The 25,965-nt window shown below is 20.6% G+C and overlaps 1 protein-coding gene across 1 annotated transcript in view; it reads right to left on the reverse strand.

Moving 5' to 3' along the window:
* The window catches only part of LOC122511465 (neuropeptide CCHamide-1 receptor-like), a 43,420-nt gene extending 20,854 nt beyond the window's left edge, over nt 1-22,566 (reverse strand). The window contains exon 1 of the mRNA XM_043626692.1: nt 22,179-22,566. Within this exon, the coding sequence (XP_043482627.1) occupies nt 22,179-22,187 (9 nt within the window). The 5' untranslated portion in view covers nt 22,188-22,566. The remainder of the gene's footprint in view (nt 1-22,178) is intronic.
* Between the last annotated feature and the right edge of the window lie 3,399 nt (nt 22,567-25,965).

Below are 25,965 nucleotides of genomic sequence, written 5' to 3' on the forward strand. Positions count from 1 at the left end.
ATGAAATATTTTTTGAGCTTATTTTTTAAAATAAATTTTTGAGAAAGAATGAATAAAATATACGGGAATAATACTCACTTTTTTCAATAATTGTATAAAATTGAAAAATAGTTTGCATATTATGAATATTTATGAAAAGTTGATTTTACATACATTTCTCTATGGATTAAAAGTATTAGAATATTTTAAATATGATGAAAAAATATTTTCAGAATTTCTAGATGTTGAAAAAAGATTTTTAAAAGAATTTTTTAATTGAAAGGTTTTTGGTATTTCAAAAAGTGCGCCTTGTTGACTATCGATTCAACTATCGATTTAATTATCGATAATATCGTTACAAGTATTGTCTGGTGTCTGCTCACGTCTGCTCCTTTGCAGTGTCTGTCAGTGTCTCTAAAATAAACTCTTTATTATTAAAATTACAATTCAAAAGTAGTCGAATATTTAAAAATATTTATTTAAAAATAACCTGGCGCATTCTTGGTTATAATTAAAAATTCAAAAGGAAAAAAATACTGTTACAGTCTCATATTGTCGATAAATTTTCACGCTCTATTGAATGTAACCTCAATTTCTCACAAAATGGTTTTTGGAACAAGATGACTTTTTTTTTGAAGAAAAAATTGTTTACAACAGCACATATCCATTAGGCAAATGAAGCGTGAAATAGTAATGACTGTAATGAATTTGTCCTGTCAGTTGAAAGGGAAGTTTTTTTCTCTCGTAAAAAGAGAAATTTATATAATTACGATACGGTGATATATAAAAAAGAGTCGACAAAAATTTATGTCAAATAGACAAAATCTTTCGAAGGGAATTTTTTTTTTCCCTCCTGCCAATGAGTTATTCATATCGATTACTAGAAAATTCCTCGCCGCAAGGAATATTTATCCATTGTGCGTGCCAAATGTTTCACAAGACATATCATTCTAATAGTTTTCTATTATTTCCTGACAAAATATGAAAGATATATTATATTAAGAATTATATACCAAAAATCGATTTATAGTTCAATTTTTTTTTAAAAATATTTCTCTTATTTTCTTAACGGATATTTCTGTCGCAATAGCCTCGTCACTATAGTCTGGTCTCTCTGGTGTTTTATCGAAAATTGGTAGAGACATCATATCCGGATAAAAATTGTTTTTTAAAGCACCTTTTTTTATGCTTTGATTCCTCAATTCTTAGAAAGATATCGACTATTTTTTTTTTTTGAGTATATTGATAAACCGATAAATAAAATAAAATTCAACCATTATTATTATTTTTTTTTATAAACAATTCATAAACTGCATCAAAAATTGTTTATTCAAGAGCTAAATAAAAATATAAAACAAGGAGAAAAAAAAACATTTTTCTTTTTGCGAATACTAAAATAAATATTTGTATCGAATAAAATTTAAAGTTGTGTGTAATAAAAATTGTAAATATTAAATCTTTATTTATTATTAAAGTTCTATTATTTATTATTGAAATTGAAAACAACTTCTCATAAAATAAAAAATAATCATAAATTTTTTTGCATAAGCAAATATGTGTGAAATTCCCATCTCTTTTTCAAGAGAATATTTATTGGCATTTTATTTGGAAATAAACTGGAAATAAATTTATATCTCGACTTAATTTTCACCTCTAAAATGCCACGTAAATTCGAATATTTAAATAATCAGTTATGATAGCCACGGCTTAAATTCGTAATTACGGTGACAATCAATGACTATTATTCTATGCTTCAAGTGCAATCTAATTTAACAGGAATATGATTCGTAATTTTATTTTTCACCAGGTATGGTCAAATTTCATTTATACATTCTTTCTTACAACTGGGTTGAAAATTAAATCATGACATATAACACACTGTCATATTTTAATTAAATATAATTATATGTTAGTCGTGAATTATGTTATAAACTTTTTTTTTTACTAAGAAAAAAAACTTTTTCTCTCTCTTAATTAAAAATAAATAAAAAATAAATTAAATATTAATTAGAAACAAATTAAAAATAAATTAAACATAAATTAAAAATAAATCAATAATAAATTAAAAATAAATAAAAAATAAATTGAAAATAGTCGACGAATATTATTAAAATGAATTTTTAAAATTATTTAAAATTCAGTGGCATTATTGTTTCGAGTAGTTGTGGGAAATATTTATTCTCAAGTTTAAATGAAGATCAGTTAGTAACAAATTCTTGTTCACTGATAGTTAATTTCTTGATTCAAAGATTTCCTTTTGAAAGGGTTTATACTTTACACCCTTAGGTGGTAGTTGATCGAAAGCTTCCAATTTCACATCCGCAACTTTGAAATGTACAATGAGATTGAATTACAATTCTCATGGAAACAAATTAATTTTCTTTACAAACTTGTTTATTACCTACATATTTCAAATTTATTTTTTATTTTTTCAAATAGTCAAATAGTATTTTTTTACTGTTTACTAAAAATATAATTTTCTAAACTAAAAATATAAAAAAAAGTATTTTAAACCATCAAAATTTTGTATCTTTTATTTGTAAACTCGTTTGTAAAAAATTCTCACAAATAATAAAGCTGAAAAGATTGAGTATAAAATTTAATTTTGAAATGAACTTTTCACCAAATTTAAAAAAATATGAATATTTCCTGATTTTATAATCTAATGGACTATATTAAATTTAAAAAGAAGGAAAATTTTAATAATTGCAACATTCTTGAGTTGGCGAAAAAAATTGAGAAAATAAGGAATGACGTTAAAAAAGGAAGAGATGCAGTAAAAAAAAGACATTCTTCAGAGCTAAGGGTTTCAAGGGGAAAATATTCTTACAAAATAGCGTCAAACAAAAAAAAAAGTCTTAAAAAATAATAAATCTTCTGATGAATGTTCTTTCAGAGAAAAAATATCCTGTCAAAAATTTAATTTCGATGGAAAAAGAAAATACAAAAAAGTGAATAAATTCTAAAATTAAATTAAATTTTTTCTACTTTTGTTTTAAAACAATTTCCTAAAAAGAACAATTTTAATTTTACAGAATGGAAAGAAACTGAAAAATGTTTTATCCTAAATTTACAATCCTCTTTTATTACTAAAAATACAATAAGTAAATAATTACTCTCGAAAGCTAGGAAATTAAATAAATTATCAAACTTTTAATCTCAAACAAAAATTATAATAGGATTATTAATATTTCTTCACAATAAATTCCACAACAGATTTAATAATATTTTCGTATTATTTTACATGTATTGTTTTAATAATCGATGAGCAATAACAGAAAATAAAAATATGCAAAATACATAAAATTCCAAAAATAAAATATAAAATTTCAATTTTAATTAATCTAAATTAAATTTTTACTTAATTTTAATTTTTAATTTTCAATCTTGTCAACATTCTTTTCAACAAATTTTTTCTGAAAATAGTTTGATGGGAAAAAATAAAATGAATTTCATCACATATAATACTATTAGAGAAAACACTTCTCTCTGGATAGTTTCATTCTTATAATAAAGAATGAATTTTTTTTTTCCAGCTCTAAAGCCTTGAGGCTGGAGGAAATAAAATATCCCCAAACATTCTTCAATCAACTTTTACGATCTCATTTTCCAGAGAAAAGTTTTTTGCGTTCTTAAAATATTATCGTTTGAAAATTATAAAAGTTAAATTGAATATTATCATTTGCCATCCGATTAAAGTTCTCTACGCTTTCACTCGATTAATATCATTTCACAAGTGATATAATTAATAATATTTATTGATTAATTACAAAATTTATTTGCGTAAATATTAAAGAAAATTATATTTTTTACTTTACGAGAAATGAAAATTAATATTTTTGTAAATACAGTTTAATTTTTTTTTAAATAATAACATTTAGAATAGATCATTTTTTAAGAAAGTATTTTTCAAAAGAATTGGTATTTTTTTAGATAACTTTTAAAAAAGGTAGGTATTTTTTAAAAATTGATAACTTTTTAAGAAAGTATTTTGCAAATAAGGTAATTTTTTATAAAAAGTAATTATTACAGATGGTATTTTTTGTAAAAGGTACTTTTTACTTTTTTATTAATTAAGAAAGATACTTTTTTAAACAAATTGATTTGCATTTTCTTTTAACAAAAGTATTTTTTACCAAAGACATTTTTTTACTAAAAGGTATTTTTTACTAAATATCTATTTTACTAAAGATATTTTTTACCAGAAGGTATTTTTTACAAAAGGTATTTTTTTAAAAAAAGGTAGATTTAAAAAAGGTATTTTATACAAAAGATATTATTTTCTAAAGATTTATTTTTACGAAAGGTATTTTTTACTAAAAGTATTTCTGATCTGTAGGTATTTTTTTTATAAAAGTTATTTTCTCAAAAAGGTAGATTTAAAAAAGGTATTTTTCACCAAAGGTATTTTTGACCAAAGGTATTTTTTACAAATGAGGTAATTTTTTAAAGAAAAATGTATTTTATTTTATAAAGTAATTATTGAAGATGGTAATTTTTTGAAAAAAGGGACTTTTTACTATTATATTCATTAAGAAAGGTACTTTTTAAACAAATTGATTTGTATTTGTTAAAGAGGTGTTTTTTCCAAAAGAATTTTTTACCAAAAGTATTTTTTGCCAAAAGTATATTTTGCCAAAACTATTTTTTGCCAAAGATATTTTTTACTAAAGGTATTTTTTACTAAATAAATATTTTACTAAACATTTTTTTTACTAGAAGGTATTTTTTACGAAAAGTATTTTTTAATAAAAGGTAGATTTAAAAAAGGCATTTTCTACAAAAGGTATTATTGACTAAAAGATTTTTTTACAAAAGGTATTTTTTATAAAAATTATTTTTCTAAATTAAGGTAGATTTATAAAATTTTTTTTTTTTTTTTTTTTTTGAAGAAAGGTACATTTTTAATAGTTAGATTTAAAAAAAAAGGCTCATTAAAAATGTACTGTTTTAAGAAGTTACTTTTTAATTATTGTTGTCTGATGAAAAATAATGTTTTTTTTGTAGTTGTTTTTTTCCACATGCTTCACTACTTTTTTTAATGTAATTTTTAATTCGCAAGCACTGGTTCCATTTAAGTTAATTGTTGTCCGTGTGGGATAATGAGGTGCTACGGAAAAATTTTAACGTGGGAAAATTATTTTGTTTTCTCCATTAGAGTCCTTATAATGAGAGAACCGAGGTGCACGAGAAAAATGTTTGACATTCTTTTATAATCTATTCATAATTTATTTTAGAGTTAATTAATCAACTATATTATTTTCAATATAAAAGAACAATTTATTAAATTTGAAATTTAATACAATAACAATTTAATGTAATAACAATTTTATAAAATATAAATATGCAATATAAATGTGTAATATAATATAATAGCACATTTTATGAGAATAATTACGAATAATTATTTGTAACTCAAGTATCACTGAAATTATGTAACATCATTATTTATACACAGTATTTTATTTTCTTTCTGCTCTTTCTTGTTTCGATAATTATTTCAATTAAACGAATTGCATATTTGTTGATATAAGGAAAATTGTAATTTGTAAATAAAATTCATTCTCTTCATATTGGTAGAAAATTAATGTAAAAAGCTTTTACCTTAATTGATTGTCTCTTTATTTGTTTGTTGTAAATATTAATAATAATAATAATAATAATAATAATAATAATAAAAAAAATAATAATAATAATAATAATAATAATAATTTTAGCTATTGATATTTTGTAATTTCGCAATAAATAATCTTGTCTCACATTGTAAATTTTGATTGACATTAAAAATAAATTTTTTTATGTTTGGTTTGTGATAAAAAAGTTTAATAGAGTTAAAAACAGTTTGAATTTTGAATTATCGGGTTGACTTTTAAAATATTATTCTCCAGAGGATGTTGAAAAATAAATCTATCTTCTTCTTCTTCTAAATGGAAGGAAAGAAGCCCAAATAGCACAACATTTTGAACTTAATATTATCAACTAGTCAAAAAATTCGAAATATTTAGACAAAAAATACAATTTTTTGCATGTTTTAAAAAAAAAATTTGCCTAAGCTCAATATTTACATTTTGAGTAAATTAATTAATATTAATTAATATTAATTAATATTAATTAATCTTCCTCAAAGTTAATTTTACTTATAATTGTCATTTTTCACGAAAATCAGTATATAAGCCAATTTCACAAATAGTGACAAGTGACAATCAATTAGTCCTTATCTAAAGAGAAGAGAGAATTCCCTTTCATCTCCAAAACGGTTTCTCAAAATAGCTTTATATATGCCATTAAATCGTGAAATAAATCTTGATATTATCTATAGGAGGCTGCTTTCTGTTACCTAACACTATACGCAGCTTAAGCGAAACTTTACGACAAATTGGAATTCCCATTGAAGATCCTCATTTAGGAACTGCCTTACCGCATTTATTAACGCATTCCACATCAAAGTATTCCAATTTCATTATCACGTTTACTGTTAAATTTATATTAGTCATTCCTTTTGTAGATTTTCAGGAGATGAGCCAATTTTCTCAAAAATACTTATATCTAAATATATACGCACTGGAAATAATTTATTCTGAAACTTAGAATAATTTATATTTAGCACTTATTTCAGAATATTTTATTTTTTATTACTTAAATTTAGTATAATTATTATTTATAAAAATTTATTATTTATTTTAGTATATTTATATTCTTCACTTTTAGGTAACTTTTGCTTAATATTAGTTATTTTATTATTATTTCTATTATCATTGTTATTATTATCCTTTTTATTATTTTAATATTAATGTCTCGCCACAGTAGTGAAGAAAATTATTGGTCAGACGAATATTATTCTTATTAATGTTACTTCAATTATGTTAATTATTCTTATTATCACTATTATTATTTTAGTATTAATTTTTCAGTAGTGCAAGTAAATAATTAGTCAGACGAATATTCTTCTTATTAATATTGTTATTAGTATTAGTTTAATTAATTATTTTACTATTATCGTTTCAGTAGTACAAGTAAATTATTAGCCAGACGTATTTTATTATTGTTTAATTATTTTATTACTGTAGTTTCAGTAGTACAAGTAAATTATTAGTCAGACGAATATTATTCTTATTAATGTTACTTTAATTATGTTAATCATTCTTATTATCTTTTTATCTTATTACCTTTTTAATGGTAGATGGTCAATTTTTCTAAAAAATATTTTCTAATCCTTTTTGACCCAAAAAAAAGCGATTTCTAATGAAATCTGTTTTCTAAAAATAGTTTTTCTAACAAGCTTTGATTTCTAAAAAAAAGTTTTTCTAAAAAGATATGATTTCTAATATTTATTTTCCTAAAATTTGTAAAATTCCATAATTTTGATAAGAGTTGGAAAATTGTTAAAAAATTAAGATTAAGAAATAGAAATTATTTTGCATATTTTCTGTTTCTCAATCACAATCTTGTTTACAAAATTATAAGTTTCTTTTTAAAAAAAAGTAGAAAAAAATTTTATAAAATTACGATTTCTTATCACAATTTGTTAACAAAATTCTGTTCATTTTTGAAACAAAAATATATTTTCATCATTTTTATACAAAAATCTCCAAAATTAATTTATTTGTAAAAAATTTTTTTTTAAATTTTAAATATCTTTAGGAAAAAAATCCTTATAATTTATATTTGTTAATTACGATTTTTAACAAGATTAATTAAAAATTTTGTTAAAAAATTTGCATAATTTCTATTTTTTTATTATAATTTTTTACGAAATTTCAAACATTGTTAGAAAAAACATTTTTGAAAATTAACATTTTTAGAAAAAGAAATTTTTAGAAAATGACATTTATTAGAAGAAAGAAATTTAGAAAATAACCTTCATTAAAAAAAAGTATTTTAGAATTCACTATTGTTAGAAAAAAATTTGTAGGAAAATAAAAAATTATAAAATACGTTTTAGAAAAACTGCACACCAAGCATTTTTATTATTTTAGTATTAATTTTTCAGTAGTTCAAGTAAATTATTAGTCAGACGTATATTATTATTAGTTGAATTCCTTTAGTATTAATTTTTCAGTAGTTCAAGTAAATTATTAGTCAGACGTATATTATTATTTTTATAAATATTACTTTAATTATGTTAATTATTCACATTTTTTTAGTATTAATTTTTCAGTAGTACAAGTAAATTATTAGTCAGACGCATATTATAATTAGGTAGCATAATTATTTTATTATTATCTTTTCAGTAGTACAAGTAAATTACAAGTAAATTTTTTTGTTTAAAGAAAAAAAATTTCTAATGAAATCCGTTTTCTCAAAAAAATTTTTCCAACAAGTTTTGATTTGTAAAAAAAGTTTTTCTAAAAAGTTATGATTTTTATTATTTATTTTTCTAAAATTTGTAAAATTCCGTAATAAAACGATTTTGCATATTTTCTGTTTCTCAATCACAGTTATGTTTACAAAATTATAAGTTTCTTTTTCATAAAGTAGAAAAAATTTTTATAAAATTACGAAATCGTATCACAATTAGTTAACAAAATTCTGTTCATTTTTGAAAAAAAAATAATTTACTTCATTGTTATAACCAAAATTTACAAAAATAATTTATTTATAAAACATTTTTTTAAAAAATTAAAAATATCTTTAGGAAAAAATCTATATAATTTCTATTTGTTAATTATGATTTAAATCATAGTTAAAAAAATCATAGTTAAAATTTTAACTAGATTGTTTTTAAATTTTGTTAAAAAATTTGCATAATTTCTATTTTTTATTATAATTTTTTAACAATTATTCTTATTTATTTAATTATTATACTATTATCGTTTCAGTGGCACAAGTAAATTATTAGTCAGACGTATATTATTATTAGTTTAATTATTTTATTGCTATCGTTTCAGTAGTATAAGTAAATTATTAGTCAGACGCATATTATTATTAGTTTGATTATTTTATTATTATCGTTTCAGTAGTACAAGTAAATTATTAGTCAGACCTATATTATTATTAGTTTAATTATTTTATTGCTATCGTTTCAGTAGTATAAGTAAATTATCAGTCAGACGTATATTATTAATATTAGTTTAATTGTGTTAATTATTCTTATTATTATTTTTATGATTTTATAATATTATCGTTAGTAATATAATTTCAGAAATTTTTTTGGTATAAATTTAGAATATTACACTGTCCTTAAAATAAAAATATATTCTTAGATATTTAGTAAAATATACTAAATTTAACACTATTTACTAAATATTAATAATATTGTTGTATTTTAAAAAGAGAATGTAATGTAAATAGAATTTAAGTACAAAATACAAAATATTCTAAAATAGATGCAAAGTATCACAGTTTCTCCAAAAATATCAAATTGAGACAAAAAACAAAAGTTTACACTTTTGATTCGTGTTTTGTCTCAATTTGATATCCGTAGAAAAACTGTGAATATATACTTTTATTTTGTGAAAATTTTTTAACTTTAAATTGCAATATATATTTACAATATTCTCAGAATGTTTTCTCTTTTACAATTTCAATGAAGACTCAAATTTCCATTATATTCTTGAACAAATGGATTATACCTTGTTCTAAGGAGAAAGAGAAATTACAAACAGATTTCTTCTCTCGGGTGGTAATTAAAATGTCAATTAAAGCGTCACGGCGAAATGTATAGAAAAGCATAGTAGTAGATTCTAGTCTCATGATAAATTGAATATACGATAAACAAAACTGCTGACTAAGATTTTCTATCTTAATGATATATTATATACTGCTTTAATAAAACTAAAATTTAACCATCGTGTTATAAAATAATTTTTCAAAAAAAGGAAAAAATGTCGTTAAAAATAATTTCAACTCACAATTTTCTTGAAAGTATCGAATTGATACTAAAGTATATATATCAATTTGATACCAAAATGTGGATCAAATAAAAAACTGATCTTTTTGGTTTCGAATTGATACACTTTAGTGTATTAATTATTATTGTTACTTTCAAGAAAACTGTCAACTGTTAATTTTTTCTGAAAAAAGAAATTTAAAAAAATCAATTTATAATCAATTTAAATAAATTTAATAAATTTAATTTATAATCAAAAATTAAAAAAATGTTTTTATAATAGAAAACCAATTCTAAACAAGTAAAAATTAAAATTAGAAATAAAATTAAAAAAAGAATTTTCCAAATATTTTACAATTTATAAATTACAATTACTGTCATCTGCATTTTGATTAGAGGGGAAATTTACATTCATCTAATTGTCGAGTGCAATTTTGTATATATAGATGTATAGATATATATATAGTAAAACGTAATTTGAAGATAGTCCAAAACTGTATTATTCGCTTTCCTATTATTTGAGAGGTTGATAGGTCATTCCGTAGAGAGAAACCCAAGGATCTATGATTATTATCTAATACACCTACACGGACATATTTACTCTAGAGACAAGATTTTCTGTGTTGTTGCGGCCTTCAAATTACTGATAGTTCTATAATCGTATTTTAAATTTAGAAATCTAAAATTAACATACATGTTTTAATTGAGAAGAAATTTCATCTTGAAATAAAGACCAAGAAATACTGTTTTTTAATTTTTTTTTTTAAATTTCAGATCCAATAATATGATATTATGATCGTGATGATAAAAATGTATCATAAAAACATGTCATTTCTCAAACATGAAAACCAAATATATGTATTTTAACAACATATTTGAAATTTTATTATACATCTTTCATTTTTCTTAGAGTGTAAACGTATATACTCGTGTTTGATATTTCTATTTATTTTAAGAGATAAGTAGCTGTAAAATTTTCCAATAAAAAGAGTGCAGTATTTTTTTAATAGATGAAAATTTTCTAAAAATAGTCTCCTAATATCCGGAAGTTGATCCTCAATCTAAAGTTTTTAACGAATAGTCGTCGACTAATTTAAGTTGTGATAGAAATTTATCATTTTAATTCTTAAACCATAATATAAAATTTAATAATAATAACAACTAGCAACAATTTTAGTGACTTCTCACTCACTTTTTTTCAAAAATAAAATTAGCAATTTTAAAAATAATAGAACGTGAAAATTTTCATTAAAATTTTTTTTTAATAAAAATCAAATATAGTTTTAATATTATTATAATTATAATAATTATATATTCTGATATAGGGAATTTAGGGAAAAGACAGGAATTTTTTTTAAAAGTACTGAAAAAAATTTAATTTTTAGAATTCATAAGAAAATTCTGAATTTTTGTGTCTTTTTTTGTTTGACTCATAAACTAGAAAATTACTAGAAATTCCAATACAAAACCTTTTTTTTAAATTTCTGACAAAAATTTCTTTTTTAATAACTTAAATCTTCAACAACTATATCATAAAATAAATAAATTATTTAATGAATAATTTTACTTAAATATTTAAAAATTAATTTAATTTTAAAAGAAATTTTAATTAACTTAGATTTTTGAAAAATTTTAATAATTCAAAATCTTCTGAAATTCATTAAATTTGTAAATATATATTAAACTAATTATTAAAAATAATGAATTTATAGATGAATTTTAGTTAAAAAAACACTAAAAAAAAATTGAATTTTGGAGAAGTTACAATTGAATGCAGAAATTCAATTATTTTCAAAAGTAATAAAATTCCTTTCACAAAATTCAATTATGTTCAAAATTTACAAAAAAAATCTGGACAAAATCCTAATTATTATCTTTATAAATAAAAAAAATTAATCAAAATTCAATTATTTTCAAAAATTTTAATAAAATTTTTGTTAAAATTTCAATTATTTTCAAAACTTTTCCTCATTTTAATGACTGTAAATATCTACTATTTACTGCGTTTCATTTATACTTTATAAATGTTTTTAAAAAAGAGAAAAAGATGAATGTAATTAATTTGAAAGAAATATTAAACAATTCAGAGGAATTGAAATATTTAAAAAATTTTTTATAAGTTTCTTCTCAGTAATTCAATTATTTTCAGAAATAATAAAACTCATCGCAGAATTTCAATTATTTTTAATACAATTTTATTCGATTTCCTTGAAAAATGTAACTATTAAAAAAAAAAAATTTCTTAAATTTCGACTAAAGAATTTAATTATTTAAAAATTTGTTAATAAAATTCTTTATAAGAATTAAATTTTAAAAAACATTCAATTATTCAATAAATAATTTACTTTTGTGTTTAAATAATTGAATTCCCGTAGAATTTTCTAATAAAAATTGATTTGAATATTAATGATGATTTGATACTTGTAAATAAATTTAACAAAACATTTTTTTCAATAAAATTTTTTCTTTTATTTTCAAAAAATTCAAAAATTTTCTGTTTCATTTTCAATTAAATGTTCTAATTGACAAATATAATTTATAAACATTTTTTCCCTTTATTTTTAAAAAAAACTTTGAATTTTATTAAAAACAATTGAAATGAAGAAATAGAATTGATGCAAATTATTTCCTTAAATGGAAATTGAGAATTTTCTACACAAAAATATTAAGAAACGGGAATATCTTAGGATTTTCTTTTTAAAAGAAAAAAAAAATGAGTTTGTAAAAAATATTTTTATTGAGAAATAAAAATTATGCATAATTTTTCTCTTAATAAAATTTTTTTTAACAATTTTCAATTTTCTTGTATTTTTTATAAATAAAAAGGAGAATAATTTGCATAATAATTTAGATCAGTCAAACGAAATTTTTTATAGAAAAAAGCATATAACAAACAAAATGGGTATATTTTTTGCTTTTGTTAATCATAATATTTTTTAAATTTTCTAATTTGTAATATTGTTTTATTATAAATCATGAAAAAATACCTGCATATTTTCGATTTGTGAAACAATATTTTTTGAAGAAAAAAAAACAAAAGTATATTTTTTTCATTTCTTTCGAATAAGAAAATAAAGTTTAGTTAAATAAAGAAATTAAATTAAGAAATAGAAAATATAACCAATTTTGCATATTATCTGTTTATCGATCACAATTTTGCTCATAAAATATTATAAGTTTGTTTTAGAAAATGAAGCAATTATTTGAATAATTCCTATTTTTTAATCAGAATTTTTGTACAAAATTCTTTAATTTTTTTTTTAAAAACAAGGAAAATAATTTATTATTAAACCTTTCTTTATCACAATTTTATTAATTTTTCTTGCTTACTATACTAAGACCAGCTTTATGAAAAATAATATTCAAGAAGTATTTTATTGACGTCTTATAAAATAATTAGTTGATTAAAAATTTTTATTGTAAAGGTTCGACTGTAAAAGAAAAATTATTTTCAACTTTTGCTGTATTTATAAGTGTCAAAATTGTTTGTTTAAACTCATAATATTTAATCATTTCAATTAATTTTAAAATAGATTTTAAAATTGTTAATTTTATAATAGATGTAAATGTTTTTTTTTTGTTTGTTAATTTTATATAAAATAGTAAAAAAAATCTGAATGAAATTAGTTGAATTTTAATAAAACTTTTGTGAAAAAGTTAACGGATTGGAAATTATTAGCAAATTTATAGATATTCGGTGGGAATGGATATAACAGAAAGAAAATGACTTTGGGGAGAATGTGAAAAATTATATATATATATATATATATATATATATATAGATAATAAAAAATGTTATACGGAAAAGCAAAATCATACTTAACAGAATAATTCACGTGGCATTTATAAATCTCTTAACGTTTATCTCTTTATTCCCAAAAGTAGAGTTGATGGGGACAAAATATGAGCATTAGTCCTTCTGAACTGAGAAACTTTCAGCAAATATATATTTTGATCCATTTCGACGAATGTAACTCGAGTTTAGCTGAACTTTTTGTTATTATCAATTTGAAATTTTTTTTCAATTTGATTTTTTGATGTTTTTGATTTGAAATATTTTTGTATAAAAAAAAATTGTAAAATAAAGAAAATTGGAAAATACAGAAAATTGGAAAATAAAAAAAAACTCTATGTAGTTTTTTGTAAAAACCCCAATATAGATATAATATCGCATCTATGGCCAAGAGACACACAGGTTCAGAATATAGCAGTCAAAGGTCTATTAGTCAAAGTGAGTTAGTCGGTTAATGTCACAGGTGTACGCAGTTTAGTGTTGCGGTGAATTAATCATCACACGATATATATAGAATGATACGACAGTGAAATCTTAGAACCAAGAAATATATTTTTCAAAAACTCCTCTATATATATATGTATATTGGTAAATATCACGTGCATCAATGAACCACTATTAATCTTCAAAGGAATTTGACAGTCGAGATTCATCTCAGATAGCAAAAACCCTTGAGCGGAACACCTGAACAATAGAAAAAGGAAAATTTGAAACCGACAGTTGACCGAATAAACCGAGAGCATTGACAATAAGTCATTCGGAATAAAGGACATGTTAAAGAATAATATAAAAATACATTATTAATAATTTATTGTAAATATGATTTATAATAACAATAATGGTGATGATGATGATAATAATAATAAAGCAAATTAAAATTTAATAATAATTAATTTTCTTGATATTTGAATAAACTATACTAAATTTCAGGCACAATTTCTTTTAAACAATATTGTATTTTTTATATAAAAATTTTATTTTCTCCCCCAAAAAAATACTTTTAAAAAACTTAATATTAATTTTCAATTGAAAATTATTTTTTCCCTCACAACAAATGATCCTTTACAGTCAAAATTTTAAATCAATTAATTATTTTTAAAGTTGACAATAAATTAATTTTTAATTAGATTTTAAGAATTTTTATTTTTGCAGTACATGTGATGAGGGTAGTTTTTTCACAAAAGGGTGAAGAATGATTTTGAAGAGCCCAAAAAATAATTAAACTGAATCCCTTAAAAAGAAAAAGAAAATACTTAAATTTTAAGAATTTTTATTTTTTAGTACATCTGCTAAAACCTACTATTTACTACTTTTTTACGATTTGCTACTATTTGGATACTTTTTTTTTTAATTTCTTAGACTAAAAGCCACTTTTTTCTATGTTTGAGAATTTACACTACTTCAAATTTGTTAACAGTTATAATAAAAAAATTATTTAAAAAAAATTTTAATAGTTATTGGAAAAAATTCAAAATTTTTTTATAAAATTCTTTAAAACGATTTAATTATTTTCACAAAAAATTTTCCTAATTTTAATGATTTTTAATAAAAAATTTCCCAAAAGAATTGAATAATTTGAAAAAAAATGTTTATAAAATTCTTCGCATACATTCAATTATTTTCACAAATAATATACAATTTTTAAAGTAATTCAATATTACTTAAAAGTTAAAACAATTTTTGTAATATTTTTCAAAAAAAAATTAATAATTAAAATAGATTTTTAAAAAATTCTTCTCGAGAATTCAATTATTTTTATAAATAATAAAATTCATAGCAGGAATTCAATTAGTTTTAAAAATATTAAAACTCATAGCAGGATTTCAATTATTTTTAATACAATTTTAATTGAATTCCGCGAAAAATGCAATTATTTAAAATTCTTTTGGTAAAATTTGTTTATTAGAATTTAATCATTATTTTCAATTTTACTTTTAATTTACATTTCGTGAAAGAATTGAATTATTTTCAAAAATTTTAATGAAATTATTCTGAAAAATTCAATTATCTTCACAGATAATACAATTATTCACAGGAATTTAATTATTTTCAGAAATTTTTATAAAATTCTTTGCAAGAATTCAATTATTTTTAAAAATAATAAAATTCTTTTCAGGAATTCAATTATTTTTTAAAAATTTTAATAAAATTCTTTGCACAAATTCAATTATTTTCATAAATATTAAAATTTATTGCAGGAATTCAATTATTTTCATAAATATTATACAATTTTCAAAGAAATTCAATTATTTAAAACACAATTTTAATAACATTTTTTAAAAAAAATTAGTTCTTTAAAAAGATTTTTTTTAATTCTTCTCTAGAATGCAATTATTTTAAAAACTTTATTAAAGTTCGTTCACAAAAATTCAATTATTTTCATAAATAATTAAACTCATCGCAGGATTTCAATTATTTTTAATGTAATTTCAAATAAATTCCTCTAAAAACGCAATTATTCTTAAAAATTTTAATAAAATTCTTCGGAAAAACTCCATTATTTTAAAAAATGTTGATAAAAATTATAACATAACGATCTTTGTCATGATTTTGATTAAGTCCTTATTTATTAAATATTTTGAATGTTGGAAACGATCTCCAAAAGGAAATGACAATTAAAAATCACTCAACTTGTCGATTCGAAATTGGATCCAGTTCCCTCTTCAGAAATTTATTTCATTACATACTCAAAAAAAAGGATATACATAGTTTTTTTGATCGAAAATAAATTTTTGAAGAGGGAACTGGATCCAATTTCGAATCGTAAAATTAAGTGATTTTTAATTGGCATGTCCTTTTGGAGATCATTTCCAACTTTCAAAATATTTGATAAAGTTCTTTATAAGAATTCAAAGTTGAAAAATAATCAATTATTCAATAAATTATTTATTTTTGTATGAAAAAGGTTTCAGTTTTCAATAATTTTATTTATAAATTTAAAAAAAAAATGATTGAATTTTGAAAGAATTACTTTTGTAAATTTTAGAAATAGTTTTTCAAAATTACGTTACACTGAAATTATTTTAAATATTTTAATTCCTGTAGATAAAATAAATAGGTAGGTATTTAAAGATTTATTTTTAAAAATTGTTCTATTTTTGTATATAATTAGGAAATTATAAAAATTTAAAAATTAAAAAAAAAATTTTTTAATTCTAAAATAAAAATTTTTTTTAATATTTTAATGAGACCCTAAAATAGCCCTAAAAATGCCTAAAATTATTGTGTAGTTGCGTTTTTAAATTTCAATTCTGGAGGTGCTGGGTTGGCGGACCAGAATAATAAATAAGATCCTTATTATTATTCTGGAATTCAGAGACGCTTAGATGTAGATGAAATTTTATACAGAGAAGCTTAACAAGGGGTTTATCTTCTAATTCCATATAAGTATTCATAACATTCATTTTATTATGTAATTAAATTATTTATATTTTATGTATTTACAAATTTTGGTAAAATTACAAATTTTTCTGTGAAAATGACGATAATGAGGAAAAAATTGCAAAAAAAAAAACAATTTTTGCACTATTATAACTATTGAGATAATTTTAACTTGATATCTTCTCTCAAATTCCATACACACACACACACACACTCAGGCACATGCAATTATAATGATTTCCAAAGCTTCTCACGTATTATTGCGATTAACAACAATTCTCAGAGACGTTAACTACTAACGATTCTATAGCAGTAATCGGTTAAATCTCGTTAAAACTTACCATCTATGTGTAATAATCGTTATTATCGCAACAGTTATTTTTTTTTTTTATAAAAATTTAATATATTTATCGATATATCATATTATATTATATATTTTCTCTTCAAGTGGGTCATCTCATTTCCCTATTTTAAATTTGATCCAAAAACATTTTATAATAATTAAATCAGTTTATTTTTCACAAGACTTCACAATTTTTAATTTTCACAGAGTGCACTCTGTGAAAACAAATTTTTGGAAGAAAAACTTAATTTTTCAATTTATACAAAAATTACATTCTTTTTTATTTTTCTATCATTTTCATATTGAGTAATTAAAATGTTTTCCAATAAATTATGTAAAGTTTGAAATTAAGATGATAATAGGTATTCAATTTTCTATAACAATTTATAACAATTTTTATAACAATTTTCTAATAACAAGTTAATATCTGAAACTAATTTTGTTTTACCAAACAACACTTAAATGACTAAAAGAATTTCAAAAAAAGTAATAAAGTGAATAAAATCTTTCTAATTATGATAATTTATAATTTTTAATAATTTTATTTATAATTTTTAAATTACAATTTATAATTTTCTCTTTATAGTTTGTTTATATTTTTAATTAATATAAGAATCGATATAAACTTGTAAGAAAATTTAATAATTAATTTTTTTATTTTGCCTAGCAAATATTATCTTCGACATTCCAAAATTCTTTAAAGTACATATCAATATAAAAATCGTCTCCAGGCTTTTATCTAACAGGTATAGATTTTACAAAAAAAAAAATACGATTGGCAAATATTATGGATAATTATATTTATAATTGTTAATAATTTTTGATAATTATTATAATAATTATTTATTCAATTAGCAATATTGAATAATGTTTATCTAATTATTCTAATAAGTAAAGATGAAATTAACAGTCGAAATAGATATTTACCTTGGTAAATTTTGATTTAATTGTAAGCAACATATTTTGCAGGGAAAATCTAGGATTTATCTTGGCTGACCATGTACCAAGTTATACTACTGCAATTATATGAAATCACTTCTATTTTAGATACTAAAGTTCTAGCTCGAAATTCAGGAGTATAATGGAGTACATAATAACTTGATGTTTGGAATTATAATGGGGTGCATAAACTTCATTCGATGGTTTACAAAAAACGTTTAAATAAACGTAAAATATACGTGCTTTCACATAAACAATTCAGTGGATCAACAAGTAAATTTAATCAAATTTCATTCTACTTAAACGTAAGGGAGATTATTAGTAAACCTTTTCATAAACTTCTCTTTAAATATTAATAACCGTTATTTAAAAAATTCTGGAAAAAAAAAATTTTTTTTTTAGAAAAAGCTTCTATTTTTGTTTTTTGAAATGCCCGACAAACATTGAAAATTCTAGTGGAATATTACGATATTCTACTGCAAGCTTTCACCGAAATATCAAAAAAGAATTTACCGAAAATCACCGAAAGCTCTTAAAAAAATATCAGGGTGAGCTTTTATTAGAAAAGCATCAAAAACTTTCAATGAAATCTAAAGAAAAGCTTTGACAAGGTGGTCAAGGAGAGAATTCACTGGAATATCAAAGTAAGCTTCTCAAGTAGTGTAAAAAAAACTTTTACTGGAATATCATGGGAAGCTTACATTGAAATATCAGAAAAGCTTTTCTTCGGAGTATCAAAAAAAGCTTTTATTGACGCACCACAGAAAAAGCTTTTACAATATTGTCAAAGAAAAAATTTGAGAGGAATATTAATGAAAGCTCATTGTAATATTAAAAGTGCTTTCACTGGAATGTTAAGTAAAAAAACAAGCTTTTACTAGAATATCAAGGGAAGCTTTCATTGAAATATCAGGAAAGCATTTCTTATTTTCTTCGGAGTATCAAAAAAGCAAAAAAAAAAAAGCAAATAAAAAAAGCACTACAGAAAAAGCTTTCACAATATTGTCAAAGAAAAAATCTGCCAGGAATATTATTGTAAGCTCAGAGTAGTATTAAAAGAGCTTTCACTGGAATGTTACAAAAAGCTCACACAGAAATATCAACGTAAGTTTTTACAATAATCTTAAAAGCTTTTTCCCGGAATGTTAAGCTAAAATTCCAGAGGAATATCAAGAGAAGTTTTCATCGAAATATGAAAAAAACACTTTCTATCGTAGTATCAGAAAAAGCTTTTTATATAAGCATCGAAAAAAAATGGTTTTTCAAGATTTTCAAAAAATAAAAATTAACTGGAATATCATTGTGAACTCAAAAAAGTAATAAAGATAAGCTCTCAACGGAATGCTAAGGAAAGCTTTTACGGAAATATTAATGTAAGCTTTGACAGTATTAAAAAAAAGCTTTTTTCAGGAATATTAATGTAATATTCCACAGAAATATCAAGGGAAGCTTTCAAAGAAATATTTGGACAAGTTTTTGTTAAGAAAAGAAGGAGAAAAGAAAAGCTTTCATTAGGCGTCGAAAAAAAAGCTTTTACGGGAATATCAACGTGAGCTTTTACAGCAATTTCAAAAAAAGTTTTTCCGGAATATTAAAATAACTCTCTAAATTTGAATTTAGTAAAGAAGTTTACTAATTTTAATTTTGACTGACTTTTGGTTTTTGAATAAATAAACTTTACTAATGAATTACGAAAAAATACTAATTATTAATAAAATTTACTGTTTATTAGTAAACTACTAGTATAAGTACTGGTATTATAAACTTTACTAATAAATTAGTAAATATTACTATTTCTTAGCAAAATTTACTATTAATTAGTAAAATTTTATATTTCTTAGAAAAATTTACTATTAATTAGTAAAATTTTATATTTCTTAGAAAAATTTACTATTAATTAGTAAAATTTTATATTTCTTAGAAAAATTTACTATTAATAAGTAAAATTTTATATTTCTTAGTAAAATTTACTATTAATTAGTAAAATTTTATATTTCTTAGTAAAATTTACTATTAATTAGTAAAATTTTATATTTCTTAGTAAAATTTACTATGAATTAGTAAAATTGTATATTTCTTAGTAAAATTTACTATTATTTAGTAAAATTGTATATTTCTTAGTAAAATTTACTATTAATTAGTAAAATTTTATATATCTTAGAAAAACTTACTATTAATAAGTAAAATTTTATATTTCTTAGTAAAATTTACTATTAATTAGTAAAATTTTATATTTCTTAGAAAAATTTACTATTAATTAGTAAAATTTTATATTTCTTAGAAAAATTTACTATTAATAAGTAAAATTTTATATTTCTTAGTAAAATTTACTATTAATTAGTAAAATTTTATATTTCTTAGTAAAATTTACTATTAATTAGTAAAATTTTATATTTATTAGTAAAATTTACTATGAATTAGTAAAATTGTATATTTTTTAGTAAAATTTACTATTAATTAGTAAAATTGTATATTTCTTAGTAAAATTTACTATTAATTAGTAAAATTGTATATTTCTTAGTAAAATTTACTATTAATTAGTAAAATTTTATATTTTTTTTTTAAATTTACTATTAATTAGTAAAATTGTATATTTCTTAGTAAAATTTACTATTAATTAGTAAAATTTTATATTTATTAGTAAAATTTACTAATCTAAAAGCCAGAAAGAGAACATTCCACAGGAATGTCAAGGAATGTCAAGCTTTTATCGAAGTATGAGAAAAAGCTTCCATCGAAACATCACAGAGAAAGCTTTAAGAATATTGTCAAAGAAAAAATTTCACTGGAATATCATCGTAAATTCAAAGTAGTACTAAAAAAAGCTTTAATTCTAAGGAAAGCTTCCACTGGAATATCGACGTAAGCTTCCACATTAAGTAACAAAAAAAGTTTAAATTAAAAATTGAAAAAAAGCTCTATATCGAAATATAAAACGAAACTTAATATCTAATAAGTTTTCCTCGAAATATCTGTCTAAGCTTTCAGAGCAACATCATTGGAATATTCCCTTAAAAGCTTAAGATAAAAAGTTCAATTTCTTTTTTTGTGAAATAATTTATATTCATACTTTGAGAAGAAAAAGAATTTACATTATTTTAATAATTTTATTTGAATTCATCAATATTTGACATTTTTTTTTTAAAGAAATTATTCCCTATAAATAATTTACAAAAAGGCCTAATAAAAATTTTCGATTTAAGCTCATTAAAGGATACAGAATCAAATATTGGTTATTGAAATTTGCAATAAGGAGATAGTCTTCATTATGCGGAAAATTTGCCTTTCTTCCTCTTTAGTAACATGGTTCTTTTTTTATCATTCTAATTTTATTGAGTTCAGAAATCCCGTGGAATTAATTCACAGCAGACTTCGAGGAAAAAAAGTACATATTTTGAAACTCCTTATAAAATATCGAATTTGTAAAATGCAAAAAAAAATATCATGAACAATTTTTATTCGAAGGCAATTTAGAATTTCTTATAAGCTTTCTCTAAAAGTAATAATTAACTTATTATTAATTAATCAATTATCAATTATTAACTACTATTGTCTATTAATTAGGTTACATAAAGAGAAAAGATATATAATTGATTCAGAGCCAACTAGACTGTTTATTGGGTTCCAATAATTAATAATTAATTATAATTATTCACATCCCTAATAATTAATATAATAATTATTTATTTATTAATTCAACAAAATAATATTTATTTGAATAAACAAATAAATTTTATTTGCTTCAAATAAATGTTTTATTTCTGGAGAATAAAATTTTTATATTTAAAACAAATAAATAATGCTCCGAGATAAATAAACGTTTATTTAACTAAAATAAAATATATTTGGTATAAATAAAATTTTCCTCTTGATGTAGAAAGAGTAAAAATGTAAAAAAAAAAACATTTGCTCACCAAATTCATTTTTATTCCTTAGGAAAATTCCCCAAAGTTATTCCAAATGTTCTCAATTGGTTGTAGCAATTTCATTAACTGAGATGATATAAACTTGCAATGTACTTCTTTCCATTATTAAATGAAAGAAAAAAAAAATCTTTCATCAACAATAAAATTTTCGCTCCTTCATCGACAGTGAATTGTCATTTTAATAATTTTTACTTATCATTTGAATTTATTATTTTTATTACTTTTATCCCTCAATTCATTTTTCTACACATTCATCATGGTGAATAACAAAAAAATTGTTAAATTTTTTTTCTTTATTCCTTGAAATAAATTTATTTTAATAAAAGAAATTTTTTTGGAAATTTTTCATTTAATAATTATGTAAATTTTCAGAATTCCAAAAAATTTCTATTTCACGAAAAAAACAAATCAAAGATCATTTAATTTGAACACAACGGTTCGAGAGCGCACCGTACACTGAAATAACAGACTCTGCGAGTTTTGCAACACTCTGAAAATGTATTTAGCGCAGACGCGTTACTAAAATCATCCCTCTATTCTTTAGAAAAAGGGTCGTAAAAAATTTTCATTGAGAAAAAAAGTACTTTACTTAAAGAATCTCTCTCTGTCTCTCTTTTTCTTTTTCTTTGTTTACTTCGTAATTAATTAATTCAAATCCATAGAAAATCTTAACTTCTTAAGAACTCTCTAAATCTTAGTTAATGGAAAATCGTTCGCTAATTCAAATTATTGAAAACTTCTGTTATTATTACTATTATTTTTATAATTATTATTATTTTATAATTATTATTATTATTATTATTATTATTACTATTATTATTTTTATTACATTCATTTATCATTATTTACTATAAAATTGTACTATCTCTCTAAATTTAAATTAGTTGAATGTTTACTATACTATTTTTCATTCGTGACTGAATTTTGCTTTTGAATTAGTGTATTTTACTAATAAATTAGTAGAAAATACTATTTAGTAGTGAAATTTACTAATTTAAAAGTAAAAAGTCAGCCATTAATTAAAATTATTAAACATTCAACTAATTTAAATTTAAAGAGATTATTTTACCAAAAGTTTGTTGAAATTTTGTACTAAATTTGAATTACTAAATATTAGCAATAACTAGAATTAGTAAAAATATTACTGATTTAAATTAGAAAAAATTTACATTAATTTTATATAGTGAAAAGTATAACTAATTTAAATTTATTAAAATTCCATACTAATTTGAATTAGTAAATATAAGACCTAATTCGAATTAGTTAAAATCTTTACTAATTTAAAATAATTAAAATCTTTACTAATTTAAATCAGTTAAAATCTCCACTAATTTAAATTAGTGAAAATTATTTTTAATTTACATTTCTGAAACTCATTACTAACTTTCTCTCTAAATATTTGAATTATTAAAAATTTTTACTCATTCGAATTAGTGACTGATATTTTCTGTTTAAATTAGTAAAATTTTATTAATAAATTAGTAGAAATTACTATTTAGTAAAGAATTTTACTAAATCTAAAAGAAATGAATAGGGAAATTAAAATTTTAGATATTTCTACTTTTTACTATTTTTTATTCGTGACTGACATTTTGCTTTCAAAATTAGAAAATTTTACTAATTCTAAAAGAAATGAATATAGAAATTAAAATTTTAGAAATTCCTACTTTTTATTATTTTTTTCGTGACTGATATTTTGCTTTCAAAATTAGTAAATTTTACTAATAAATTTTACTAAATCTAAAATAAATTAATATATAAATTACAATTTTAGAAATTCCTACTTTTGCTATTTTTTATTCAGGACTGACATTTTGCTTTCGAAATAAGTAAATTTTTCTAAGAAATTAGTAGAAATTACTATTTATTATTAAAATTTACTTATTCAAAAGCAAAAAGTCAGTCACTAATTAAAAATTAGTAAACTTTTTAAATAATTTAAATTTAGAGAGATTATTCTAAAAAAAGTTTATTGAAATTTTGTGCTAATTTTGAATTAGTAAACATTAGTAATAACTGAAATTAGTAAAAATTATTACTAATTTAAATTAGGGATTTTAGGGAATTACAATTTGAATTAGTGAATGCCTGTCCTAATTCGAATTAGTTAAAATCTTTAATAAATAAAATTAGTATAAATTATTTCTAATTTTCATTACTAAAACTTATTACTAACTTCCTCTCTAAATTTCAATTTGTAAAAATCTTTACTAATTTGAATTAGTGACTGACATTTTGCCTTTGAATTAGTAAAATTTTAATAATAATTAATAAATTAGTAGAAATTACTATTTAGTAAAGAATTGCGTAGAAATTAGAAATTAATTTAGATTCAGAAATTACAATTTTTTACTATTTTAAGTATTTTTCATTCGTAACTGACTTTTTGCTTTTAAATTAGTAAACTTTACTAATAGTAATAAATAAACATTACTAATAATAATTAATAAGTAAAGTTTACTAATTTAAAAGCTAAATTTACTAATTAAAATGCTAAATTAGAGACAATTCGCACTAATTTTATTTAGTGAAAATTATTATTAATTAGAATTTTGTAAAAATCCGTACTAATTTGAATTAGTTAACATTTTTAATCATTTAAATTAGTAAAAATGATATCTAATTTACATTATTATAACTTATTAGTAATTTCAATTAGTTTTTTTACTTTTATTAATAAAGAATTCGTTCTAATTTAAAATTGTAGAAATATGTACTAATTTGAATTAGTAAAGATTTTCACTAATTGAAATTAGTAAAAGTTTCACTAATTGAAATTATTAATAATTATTTTTAATTATTATTACTAAAACCAGGGTTAGTTAAAACTTTTTTTACATGCATTAGTAAAAATTCGTATCTACTATAACTTGAAATAGTAGAAATCTGTACTAATTTGAATTAGTAAAATTATTAAAAATTACTATTAATTTAAATTAGTAACATTAGTAAAAATTATTATTAATTTAAATTAGTAAAATTAGTAACAATTATTACTAATTTAAATTAGTAAACGACTTTTCATTAATGAAGATTTTAATGGATTTAAAGAAAAAAAATTAACAACAAATCTCACGGATTCTTCATTTGCATTTGAATAAATTAAAAAAATAATTTAAATAAAAAATTAAAGAATAATTATAATTATATTTGTTAAAATAGTTTTCAATTTTTCTCCCCTTAGAGAAATTAATGTGTTAATTATTTTCTACTTTCTTTCTTTTTTCTGGAATAACAATTTTTCTTCCCATTTATTCCACAATATTGAAAATATTATTATTATTTGTTTCTCATCTCTCCGCTTGTCTTTTATGGATTTTTAGATTATGCATATTCGAAAAGGGAAATATCCTTTTAGGGAAAAGAACTTAATGTTCCGAAAAAAAATTTACGATCTTTTAAAACGTTATATAGAAATAGAAATAAAGCAAGCGAATTTTATTGTAAAATATGAGTGGCTTATTGTATTTGTGTTAAGCTGGAGAATAATATTCATTTTTTTTTTCATTTCATCCTCTTTTTCTTTCTATAATCGGTTCAAATCTCACGAATATTGCTATGAGAAACATCAATATAATCATCTGTTGTTTCACATGTTGTGGAAAAGCAGCTTTTAGAGTTTAGACAAGATTTATAGTTGTATATAATACACATTGAAAATGCTTAAGTGACATCTAATGATTTTCCACGAGTTTATAGCATGAATGAATTTATTAATTTTTAATTAATTATTTCATGTTGTATATTTAATTTTATAGAGAAAAATTTTTTTTCC

Source organism: Leptopilina heterotoma, unplaced genomic scaffold, assembly GCF_015476425.1.
Source record: "Leptopilina heterotoma isolate Lh14 unplaced genomic scaffold, ASM1547642v1 Lhet_83, whole genome shotgun sequence".
Taxonomy (NCBI): Eukaryota; Metazoa; Arthropoda; class Insecta; order Hymenoptera; family Figitidae; genus Leptopilina; species Leptopilina heterotoma.